This window comes from Corvus brachyrhynchos, unplaced genomic scaffold (genome assembly GCF_000691975.1).
Source record: "Corvus brachyrhynchos isolate BGI_N302 unplaced genomic scaffold, ASM69197v1 scaffold101, whole genome shotgun sequence".
Lineage (NCBI taxonomy): Eukaryota > Metazoa > Chordata > Aves > Passeriformes > Corvidae > Corvus > Corvus brachyrhynchos.
This window is the reverse complement of record NW_008237239.1, coordinates 12,170,904-12,183,425: the sequence shown is the minus strand read 5'-3', so window position 1 is coordinate 12,183,425 and position 12,522 is coordinate 12,170,904. Positions and strand designations below refer to the sequence as shown.

Here is a 12,522-nt window from a genome sequence, read left to right as displayed (position 1 = left end):
CATCACTGCTGGCTCCGTGCCCTGTGAGTTGTTCTGCTCCGCAAACTCCACGCTGCTTTGAGAGCAGCCCTGTTTCGGTTCGGCACTGCACGACTTCTCATGTCGCTGTGGAAACCGCCGCTTCTCGCTCTACAGGGCTCTCTGAGCTGTGTGCTCGGAGCGGGCTTCCATGCTGACCCCTGGTTCCTGGCTGCTCTTGGGGGCCGCCTCTTTGCTGCACATGGCCCACAGCACCCGCGGCACCTGCAGCATCGCTCCCTCACTCACGGCCGAGGACCCCGAGACAGGGATGGGGTCTGCAATAAGGCGCACGCTCCCGCGGGGGCCAGGCACATCCAGCACAGGCGCCTCCGCCGGCATGGCTGCAGTCACACGTTCTTGGGATGGCGGCCGCGCGGCCTTGGCCACGGGATTACGGCCATCCTCTGCTCTAGGGGTAAGGGGATCATACAAACGCTCCTGAAGAGCTTCACTGATTACAAGGAATCCACAGAGAGGTTCTGTCACTAGTGCATGTTTTGTCTGATCCCTTATCTCATCCCAGATCTCGTACCAAAAACACCAGAGACTACTTCCAGGAGGATCAATATCAAAAAGTAAGTCTCGAGAAATATATAAGAAATTTTTGAAGACCCAGTTAAAAAAATGTTCTAGATCTCCCAGAACAAATACTTTCTTGTTTTGTTGTGCAAGGATTCCTTTAACTTCTAGATACATTTCTTTCTGTGGTTCAGAGAGCCCCATTTCCCACAATTCTTCCATAGTCCAGAGAGAATATCCAAACCAAGGTGAGAAGAGAGAGATCTAGAATGGTTTTTACTCACGAATTTTCTGTCTTTAGGGATGGGGGATCGTTCTGCCCACATTGTCCACCATTTACAGTGGGGATTCTGTAACATGATGTATCAAACAAGGAGGCCCGTGGGAAAGAAATACATATGGACCGATTCTTGATAGATGTTTCAGAGATGTTTATTTCCCCAGCCGCATGGCCGGGGCTCTGCCGAGGAACTGCTCAATCCCGGGACCCGAGGGTCCTTGCCCGCGCAGAGGAACACAAAACAACCAATGGGGAATGAGGCTGACCGGGGCAGGGAAACCCCATGCCTCCCCCCCAGGGCCCCTCTCCCAGGACCACATGGCAGGGGGGAGGAACCCCAAGAACAAAGCACAAACACAATTCATTTTCAGACATGATGGAACTGTTTGATTTAGAAAGAGGCACTCCAGAAAGCCAACTAGTAAAATAGCAGGAAACTCAGAAAACTCCAGCATCTTGTACATAACCAAGTAGATAGCACACTGTAAGAGACAGGGGGACCTTGGCAATCAGTTTATGCTGATAATTCTGCGGTCTGCAGAAGATTTTTTGATTACCCAGGGCCCCAGAGAATACACCAAAAGGCTAACATTGACCCAAACAAGTCTTGCAGATAAACACTAGGAGAAAAGCCGACAGTGGAAGACAGTAATTCTCTGTTCTAGATCACACACTTGATGAAAAGACAATTACAGAAAATCTTTGCTAAGAGCACCAAGTCTTGGTTATTGGTAGCAATTTCAGTTACAGCCACACGCTGTAGTGAGGTTAGGCCACAGCAACACATTGTTTAGACTGGGATGGGAAAAATATTCTCTGTCCCAAATATATTTCAGCAATAGAAGCATTAAAATGTGCAGAGCCTGGATGCATCGAAATACTGACACCAAAATTCTGTTCTATACACTTAGCTGCAGCCTAAGCAAGGCAAAATGGCATTCGCTTTCATTAACAACAAAAAAAGTTTAATTGTTATGAAGGTAAACACCAGGCAGGAGATTAGAACAAAACAGCAAAAAAAAGGAAAAGCTGCCACACATCTCACTCATACCAGGGCAGCATTTTGAATTGCCTTTGCCATTTGAAACATTAACAAGCTAGAACTTACAGAGAACACCATTAGTAGTTAACACACAGCAAGACCAAGTCCTAGCCAACACACTGACATCATCTGCTGAAGAGTGGCGTTTTAGAGAGCAAACAGGGGAGAGACAAAAGTGGAGCATCTAATATAATAGCACACTCACCCCAGGAGCAGTCAGCACTCCTAAAAGTTTCCAGAAGTACGTGATTAACATCTATGCACTACTATCCTGGAAGTGCTTTTAAGTTCCCCAAAGTCCTCTGTTCTCATCGAAAAAAGCTTATAAAGAGGCAAGGGGAAAATACAATCTTTATAGTTGACCATCCCAAAGACAGCTAGAAAGTCACCTGAACAAACCAGCTACAAGACTCAGTTGTTACATATTTTCTTCCAATTAACATGTGCTTGAAATAGAAGCAAAGCTCCATGGCACCGTTTTTGCCTGAATTTGTCCTCTGGATTATGACAGTACAAAACTATAGCACCACCAAAAAAAAAAAAAATCTTTTCAGCAGTCTTCAGGTAATGCTTACCATGAAAGTTTCCAACCATGCAAAAAAAGTATCTAACTACAGCTAAAGCAGTAAGTTCAATCTGGACACAGTACAAATCAATATTGTGGGTATAACAGAAAAGACAGCCAAAAAAAAAGGATAGCAAATTGCTTTTTAGTAAAGCTGTTAAAGAAAAGACTGTGACCTATAAGTGATTTGTGTTAAAATGATATACAAGAGGGAGAACAGCAATTATTTTCCACTTTTGTGCAGCTTTTTAGTTTATCATAAATTTAATTCAAATAAATAAAATGTGCCAAGCAGAAATGACAGGCTGCATGCATCACTTTAAGTGAAAAACTCCTCCCTTCTTGACTTCCTTTTATTTAATACTTTTTAACACAGGATATTTTTAAAAGTTATTTTCATATAATTTTTTCTTATTAACAACAGTTGATTCACCACCATTTTCCTTCCTCCACAAGGTTATCAGCAAACAGAGCTTCTACAGAAAACACTCAAGGATCAGTCTTCTCTAACATGACGAAACTTGAGGTGAGAATACAGAGTTCTTCACAGCTCTCCTTCAGACACAGCTGCTGGGCTCTCCTGTTGGTCAGCCAGCTGACGTCACATTAATAGTTTTCTTCCCCCAAAAGCTTAATTAGCTAAGACTAGTCTGTTCATGAGGCAGATCCAGATGGTGGGTTCCACTGCAATTTGGAGAATTATCCTTCTCCATACTGCTATGCTTCCTTTGCATATATCAGTGGTGAATTTCAATGTGCAGCCATCAATTAATAAGTATCAAGTTGTCATCACTCTCTTGTCTGCAAAGAAAAAATTCACAATTCTCCATTCAGCAAGAAATGCAATAAGGAGCATTTACCCATACAAGTTGAGTTTTGATCCTTCTGTTCTCTGCTCTCCCATTTCAGTATACAACTCTAACATCTGCACTAGACAATGATGCAAAAACTGCTACAGCAGCAAAAGCTCTAGATTTTCACTCCATCTACCAGGCTTGTGCACTCAGTACTGCATAGCATTTTACAGTGTATGTTTATTATGCTCAAGGGCACAAAAATCTCTTATTCTGCACAATGACTTGCAGGTGAAACCTGAAGCTGGACCTGGCTGGAGCTCTTGTTAACTAGTTGGCTTTCACATGCCCCTAGCAACCGCTGGGATACCTGCCCATCATCATCTCACATGCTCCTTTTTGGCTATGGGGTTCCCCTCTGCCAGGGTATAAAGCTGTGTTTCACAAAAGCATTGGTACATACGTAGACAACTATCCTACTGCTAAAAGAGGCTTTGTTACACCAGCTGTGATTAAGTGTTCACATTTTGGTCTGTTCCTTCTCCCATAGCGTGGCTTCCTTGCACAGTGCCCACAGCCATTCTGTGCACATGAATGGATTATCCTGGACTGCCTAGGGACAGTGACAAGATCCCTCCTGTCTCAAACAGGGCCTCAGAGGTGTGTTATTTCATTTCAGAAACAGAATTCAAAGAATAAGCTCTCAGAGCAGCAAGCACCAGGTGAGATGTTCATCTCTCACCACCGCCTTAAAAAGGACCACTGCCACAGTGTCTACAAGACATTTACCAGCGTGTTTCCAGCATTCTGGCAGATGGTATTCAAAGTGTTTGCCTCAGACACAGCATAGCTTTGGGATTAAGCACCAACCTCAGGCTGAATCGCCCTCTCGCTTTCTGCTACTACTCCAAGCTTAGTAGCAAAGCTTTTTAGAAACAGACAACTTGCAAAATCCTAAGAAGCAGAGACTTAGTTTGCTCCAGAACCTGTGGTAGTTTCATGTTGTACTCCACAGTCCTCCCAACAGCTTCTGCATAGTAGTTTTCATAAGAGAATGAAGAGAATTAAAACATGTTTAAGCTCAAAATTGCTGCCTTTGCATCAGCAGCTGACTAAAGATCTAACTTGAAGTAAAGTACAGGAGGAACAACAGCATCCAAATATTACACAGGCTGAATTCTGGATTCTTCAGCATTTGTGAAGCAGCATTTTGCAGTGAGAAGCTAAGTGTTGTACTTCTCAGGAAAACACTCATTAAAAAACACTCTACTGACCTCCTGCAGCAGCAGATGAATGGAAAAGTTCTGTCTTTTCTGTAGCCAGCGCTACTATGGTCTTTTAGAAATTCATGTAAATCTGTTACTGGAAAACCACTTTGTTGGTATTTCTGAAAGAAAAAGTATTTCATTTACAACGCATGAGAAGTTACTGGGCATGAAACATTCTAAAATTTCCTCTAGAGTGTGACAGTAAAACCAGACTATTTGGTTCATATGTTCAATATTGCTGTAGGAAGGAAAAAAAACCATTTCCATCCTAGAAACACTACATAGCTTGCTTTGTTCCACCAACAGTGTAAGTGACAGAAAATTCACATTGTTCACAGATTCTCTTATGTCTTTTTTGTTGCCCATAAGGCCAAGCAAGTGATCTCAGGCCATAATGGCACTGATTCTCCCTTGTTGACAGTGAGCTGCTGTGCTCATTGAGTGCCCTGAACTCCTTTTCCCTAAAACTCTGATGCTGGATTTGAAGGGCCCCAGTGTGGCTATTCAACATTGCCATGCTGAAGAAATGCTATGAAAAAACAGTTCAGCATACTGAAACAGCTCTCAATTGATCTGTGTGAAATGCTCAGAGGGAAGAGTAACAGTAAAACACTATTTTGCAGGTCAGACCTTCCAGTAAACTCAGGAGCACAATTAAGTTATATTTTGGGGTGCTTCAAAAGTGAAGCTCTTGCTTAGTCTGGAAGTTGTAGTTCATGTCAGACCAGCCTCATTCTGCTGGCCTGTTTCTGACACCAAGACAAGAATGAGATGAGAGCTGAAGGGTGTGACCCACATTGCCTTCCCACTGGTCACTGAGGCTACCAGGAACACGAAGGGTAGAGAGCACTTGAGGTCAAGAACAGAAGGTAATTACTGAAAACTTAGGTTCACTTTCAGACGGTCCATACTGGAAATGGATGGCACAATTTTAAACTGAGTGAGAAGTAGTGCATCTTTCAGAAGATATTTCCTTTTAACCACACATTTCCAAGCAGCACATTAAGGAGGCCTGGACACCTAAATGACTTCAGAGTTATCTGCTTGAGCCTTTCCAAACTCCTGCCAAAGGCAAGTCTCTGAGATGTCAGCAAACTCAGTCATCCTTCCAATTTTTTCACAGACTAAATGAAAAGATTTTAATAATCTCATCACACATTGGAACCTAGAGTAGATGGTATGGTGTTGAGCAATTAACAAGAATGAATACAAAACTGATTAGAAGTGTAACAGAAAAATGCTTTACCTTTATGGTGTCATAGGAGTCAGTAATGAGTGCAATAAAAAGGCTGAGGATCATGTATATAAACAGACTAATGAAGGAGTACAGGTATAATCGGCTGAACATCCACACCAGTGAACTCTTCTGCTGGATTTGAGCAAATGTTGCAAACATATCATCACCATTGACCAAAGAAAACAGACATTCAGCCACCGTGTTCAGATCTTCAAACTAGAAAATGAATACAAATTATTAGTAAAAGGTGAAGATCAATCAAAACACAAAGTTTGAGTTTTATTCAAAGGAGACAAAAAAGCCAACCCAAGCAATCAAATGCTACCATGCTTTCCTGTACATTCAGACCAAAATATACACGTCAGTAATAGAACCATGTAGAAATATCATCTTAACTAAGCAGGATGTGTAAACATCAGAATATTTATTATCAAGAAATAAAATTTGTGATGTTCAACAGGCAAAACAATCAATAACTGACCACCACAGAAAGTTACTGAATTATAAGCAATTTTGGACCTGCAGAAAAGTATAATTCCATTTCCCAAAGCACAGCTAAAGTCATTTCACAGAATCTATATACTAAATTAGTGGTAGTATGCTGGGAACACAATCCACATCCCCTGCTTCGCAGCTCTGCAGCATTACTGGACTATGGGTAATAAATCAATACTGTGTTAAGGGGCCAGAGTTAGCATACAGCCTTCAGAACTCAAATGATCTAAACTGAATTAACAATCTGTCACTCAGAAAGCCCTCTCTGAGCTGTAAGTACAAGCTACAGCTGTATTATGAAGCTGCGAGCACACCCTGCACAAAAATCATATTTCATTTCAAGAACATTCTCTTAAATTCAAACTCCATCTCTGCAAGATGGAATGTGTCCTGAGGCTAAACTCTATTCAGCTACCAGGTAAGCCCACTTTGCCCTTTTGCTCTACCCTTCCCAATAACTGGATTTGTTAACTATAATTTACTGGGCAATATGAATTAATAGCCACATTAAAACATTGTGCATTATCAATGAACTAACACAGTTGTGGCCCCAAAACAAGATGTCAAGAGGCATATGCTTGTAAGGAGAATATATTGGTACACAGGAGCAGCAGGTCCAGTTTACACCTATGGTTTATTTTATTATTACTGAATTCTAAAGCCATTGTGAAACTCAGCAGCACATTTTCTGGGAAGAAAGGGGTCATGGCACAGGTAACTTCTAAGCACTGACAGAGAAAGACCTGCAAAGGACTGCTCACCTGGAGGCCCCTGGACTGACATAGCACAAAATGCAGGATACCCACTCCCTCTCTCTGACTATAGGAGAGGATGTATTTCCGTATTTTTGAGCATAATGAGCTCTCCAGTGTTTCTGCACATCAGGGAAGGCTCTTTCCATTTCTTACCAGGATGGCTCGGGAGGCTGGAGAGCCCTGGGAAGCCAGCCCTGGGCTGGCCTGCCTTGCGCAGTGCCACATTGCCTTCCCGTGGGACACTGGGGAACTGGCAGGAACAGGAATCCTCCACAGCTACAGCTGCTTTCCTTGACATTGATATATGATATTTAGGCAAGAGGTAGCATCTTCATAGATAAGCATGTTGTTGACTACCCTTCCTTTGGCTCAGATAACGTACTTGTTGCAGGGAAGTTACAAAAGTAATTATGCTGTGCCTGTTATAAACAATTGAGCCTCTAGTGTGCCAAAGGATCCCCTGCATCCAGAATCCCACAGAGAAATGTATTGTCATCAACTTGGAACATATGCAGACTGAATACCTACATTACTCAAAGGAGAGAACCTAAGTAAGTTAGAGCAATCTGAGCTCTGGGGGCAGAAGAAGCTGAATCAAGCACTGCACCATGTCTCTGTTACATATACACTGTGTGCAACCAGAGATCAAGAATGAGAAATTACACATTTGTTAGTCATTAACAGACATTCAGAATTTGTCACAACAGGAATCTGCCTCTGTTCAAACTGTCACATAGAGCATCTGCCAAGAGGAAAAGCAAACAAGCTTTAGGTTGTCTTGGCTTGTGTTCTAGAATATACAAAGCCTTACTCCTGCACCCAGGTTTCAGACAAGACATACCAGGCACACACTTTGATACAAACCTTAAGAAAACAAACAAACCCACAACACGCCCCCACACAGGAAGCAAAGCAAACAAGACAAGCATTCATCCACCCCTTTATGAATCACAATTTAGGAACTGAAGTTACATGGCACGGGAAAGATTTGGAAAAACAAAGCCAGAGCCAAGGAGATTCCAAAAAAAAAAAAAAAAATTAAAAGTTACAGTGAACTATTTAGTGCCTCTTCAACTCAATTGAGCTGGGATTGCCAGAAGAGGGCGGAAGAGACACAGACCAATGCACGTGGCCCTGATAAACCATCCCCTCACCGCAAGCACAGCCTGGTGCTGGAGATCCCAGTGACTTCAAGCACAGCACAGCAAAAGCAAGAACAGTTATTTTGTTAAAAGGAGTAGGTAGAAGGAGATACAGATGGAACGAGAAACTCCCAAATTCACATTACCGCTTTTAAACAGACATTTTCATTGAAGACACATTTCTGTTGTTTTGACTAGGAGCTATACACACACACAGAGGTATTCCCATCATTACACCACAGAAGGAGTGATACTGCTGATGTACCTTTTCATGATAAGGTCCCAGGACAATCCAACCACAGAAAGTATAGCCAAGATAGATCATCCCAGCACAACAACAAAACCTCAGCACTTTTGGCAATGATGCCTGCATAGTTAAAATGAGCACCTACAAGTCAGAGTGGAGCAAAGAAAAAGGGGAAAAAGGCAAAAAATTAGAGATCTGGAAAAAAACTGACATGTGTGTGTGTATATATATGCTTTAGTTGTTAGACATCTGATTCCCTCCTTACATTGTAGGTTTGAAAATATCCCAGGTATCTGATGACTCCAACCCAGACAAACAAAGTTGATGTTCCAAGTAAAATGCTGCAGACATCATAACTTGTGAGGTTCTGAGGGATCCAAACAGAGCAGGTGGTCAAGTTACAAAGCAGTAGGTATGTCAGCTTGACAGCCATTCAAGTTCCAGCAGTTCAAACAAACAAAGCAAGGCAGTCCAGTACTGAAAGCCGGTTGCTACATCACAAAAATCAGATCAGTGTGAACTGCAGTATTTACTGAGATTATTCAAACATGACAGTGCTGCGAATGAAGTACATCTTTGCTGATATTCTTGAAATTTTGCATAAAGTGCAAAGTCTGGAAGAACAAAAGCTCTTAGTTTGGATACAACAGTTTCAAAATTAGATTGAATAACTCAATTTTTATCTAAAAAGAAGGCTACTGTATGCTGTTGTTAGGCAAAGAAGCTCTCATTCACTATTTAAAAAAATATGAGCCATCATTTACATGAAAAGTGAGCCTTGGGGCTACAGCCTTTCCATGCTTACATGCATTTACATCTCTGAACAGGTTGTCTGCCAGCAGTTCAGAACGTGAACATTGTTTTTACTACAGTGAAGTTTACAACCAAATCTACCTGCACTTTAGAAGGCTAGAGCTGGTTGCAGTAAGCACAACAGAGCCATCTAGCTCATGTTTTCCTACCCTCAATCCCCACCTCATCCTACAGCCAGCAATTCCCAAGTGCTTCTTCTGAAGGCCACTCTGGGATCTGCCCTTTGAGCCTCAGTACACATGAAGCAGGAGCAGCACCCTACCCACTCTGCTTTTCCCAGAACACAGAGTTTTGTGAACACATGAACTGTTGACATACATCTATTGAAGATTAAAAAAAACAAACTAGAAAAAAAACCACCAAAGCAACCCCAAATGCCTCCTGAAGAGCTGCCAGCTGGACAAAGCACATTGATTCCAGCAAGCCCAGGCAGGGAGGTCAAGGATGAGCAGATGACACTGTCTGTGCCTATGCCTGCCAGGAAAGCAAGCTGAGACAGCTGTGTTTGCAGTATTAGGGGCCATTGAGACCCCTGCTTCATTCAGAGGGATGACTCCTGGTTTCCCTGTACTCTATGTGCTGCTAGTTCTTACAGAGCTAACAACTCAAATTGTTGGGTCCTTCCATTAGGAACTGTCAACTTGCAGGTCTCACACCAGGGATTAGGGGTCTTAGAACTGTGAAAATAAGATGTTTAAATAGATTACATGGTCTTACTGAAACACTTTGGGCAAGAGTGACTGAAAGCAGTTATTAGATGAACTAGCACTAGGAAATGGACTAAAAAAAGCAAACAGATGACTACTGACTATTATAGCTCACTTCCACTTGTCCCCAAGTTAAAGCACACTACACATGGTTGTAGCAAGATTAGTATTTTAGCTGAAGTATGAAAATCTTACCTTGGCTTTTATTTCCATTTTTAGGATTGACCCAATGATTGTCATCACATCACTGATAATTACCAGGACATACCACCCATTTAGGAACTCCAGGCGGTCAGCATAACAAACACGGCGCTTGTATTTCTCCAAGAAGAAAGTCACAAATCTCTATTGACAAGCATTTAGACATTTAGTTTCAGGTGACCTTAGATGAAAAACGTGGCAATATTCAAGTTTCACACACCCCCTTTTCCTATAGTATTTGCTGGAATAGTAGTTTAAAGCTAATTCTCAATAGCAACAGAAATAAATAGGAAAAAAAATTAAGATGGATTTAGGCCAGTGGAAATGAACTTTCCACAGAACACCTGACTTCATAACCAATCCCCCTAACCATGGCCTGTTACCCTCTTTACCATAGGTTCTATCCACCTCTAACAGAGCAAGGCCACCCAACTAAAGAAGTGAAAAAGAACTCAAATACAACTACAGGGCAAGAACTCTCATTTCCAATAGAGTAAACAATATCACCTCTATGCCCAACACTGCCCATCTGCTTTCACTTGCTCTTTTTGCTCATGAATAAATGTGATGTGCCCATTTCTGAGAGCAGTTTGACAATGCCTCTGTTGAATCATGTCCTTCTCGCTCTTGGTCTTGTTTCCAAGCTACAAAAAGGATATATTGACCAAGATAAACAAGTATCTGTGTTTTCATATCCTACCTACCCTGGACTCTTCTTCTAACTCATGAGCCACACGCTTACAAAAAAATCCAGCCAGAGTTAGACTATTTGCTATGCTTTACATTTTCTCCAGTTAGAGCTGGCTTTGAGGGATGTTCATTGAGGCATTAATTTATGACTAGACCTCTATGGGAATTCTGCTCTGAAGCCAGGGAAGAAAGAATTTGTGGTTTGGAGGTGTAGGACACATTGCCTGTTTGCAGTACAAAGACTCAGAAGTCTTTCTGTCTAAAATCCTGAGGAAAAAAAATGTCTCCTCCTTCTGCCTTTGAGAGATACAACAAAATACTTCCTATTCCAGCACTACACAAACAGAAATAAAACCCATTCAGTTAGCAATTCAGTTCACCAAGATACCTACGCTTCCTTTCTGGAGATAACAGTAAGAGAGGGACATCTCGCAACAGATTTACTCAGTTTAATACTCCATGTTTCAAAAGGTCCTCCTTCACAAGACCATCAGCAAATAAGGCAGAGACCAAATAAGCATTAAGGTCATGAGCACTGTGCCTACCTTCTGTAGTCTCCAGGCAAGAATGATGGAGCGTGTGCAGAGGATGAGAGAAGCCAAGCAACTTAATATGACAAATCCATCAAAGACTAGAATATACTGAGTGTTTTTCTGGAGAACTGTAAAGAGTCAAGGAAATGCAGTAAGGTTAGTCTTTGCACATCTCTTTTAATGCAAGTTATGTGACATTTTGTAACAATTTGTGCTCAAATACTCTCATCCCATAAACAGATGGGTTATAAACGATATTCTTCCTGTAAGCATGTCTTGAACACAGCTAGGCAGAGAATTACATCAAGCCACAAGAATGAAAAGCATGTTCAAGTTCTTCAAAATAAACTCAAAAATCAGTATAATACAGGTATCCTCCTTTTTACCTGTTCATCAGTGCTTCCACAGTGTTATAACTAAGTGAGGCAAAAGAAATGCAGATTTGGTCTGTATCAACACCATTAAATCAAAAAAAAAATTCTCACCTTAGTCTGCAATAAGAAACTTGTTGGACTTTCTGTACTGTTTTCTTTTCATCCACAAGTTTAAAAGCCATCACACGAATGCAAATTAGGTGTGTTCCTTTGCTTCCTCGCATCAATTGTCCCTATCTTTTCCATAACATACATTTTTAACTATATGAAATAGAGGCCAGTGCTCATTTTTAATTGTTGCAATAGCCCTTCAGCACACCTTTATTACTGAATTACGCATGCTCCCTCATCCAGTTATTAGATGCAAAATAAACTACTCAGCAACAAGGAGTTGAAAGACAGCCACAAGAAATTACCGGACAGAGATGCAAGCCAAGGCACTTTGAGGTTATTCAGAATATCCTACAAATTACCACTTTAATGTTAGTACAACACGGAATCATCAGAGAAAAGCTGGCTTTACCTGGGCATAAGGGAGGCCACTTGACATATTTATTAATCAAGAGACTACATAGCACACTGAAAAATATTGCTCCATCACAGTCCTTTACAGCAAGTCAACACATGGGAGAAGCAGTTGCACAGTGCTGACACAGCTACTGCTCCTTTAAGGGGCCTTTAGTGCACATTCCCAAGCTGTCAGACCAAGCCTTAACACTAGAAATGCCTGCCAGATGCCAAACTTTGCTCATACACATCATTTAATCTATCAGCAGTGGCAAAAAAAAAAAAAAAAAAAAAAACAAAAAAAAAAAAAAACAACTTTCAAAAATAAGAAT

At 41.5% G+C, this 12,522-nt stretch overlaps 1 protein-coding gene across 4 annotated transcripts in view; it reads right to left on the bottom strand.

The window, feature by feature from the left end:
* Positions 1-1,184: 1,184 nt before the first annotated feature.
* MCOLN2 (mucolipin 2) overlaps positions 1,185-12,522 on the bottom strand; it is a 22,760-nt gene continuing 11,422 nt past the window's right edge. For 3 of the 4 annotated variants that reach the window (XM_017729973.1, XM_008630304.2, XM_017729975.1), the window contains exons 8-14: positions 11,322-11,437; positions 10,081-10,230; positions 8,631-8,732; positions 8,384-8,506; positions 5,736-5,942; positions 4,496-4,608; positions 1,185-3,228 (exon numbers count right to left, since the gene is read on the bottom strand). In XM_017729973.1, coding sequence (XP_017585462.1) covers positions 3,192-3,228; positions 4,496-4,608; positions 5,736-5,942; positions 8,384-8,506; positions 8,631-8,732; positions 10,081-10,230; positions 11,322-11,437 — 848 coding nt within the window. In that variant the 3' untranslated portion in view covers positions 1,185-3,191. The remainder of the gene's footprint in view (positions 3,229-4,495; positions 4,609-5,735; positions 5,943-8,383; positions 8,507-8,630; positions 8,733-10,080; positions 10,231-11,321; positions 11,438-12,522) is intronic. The other variant, XM_017729976.1, reaches the window with a different exon arrangement.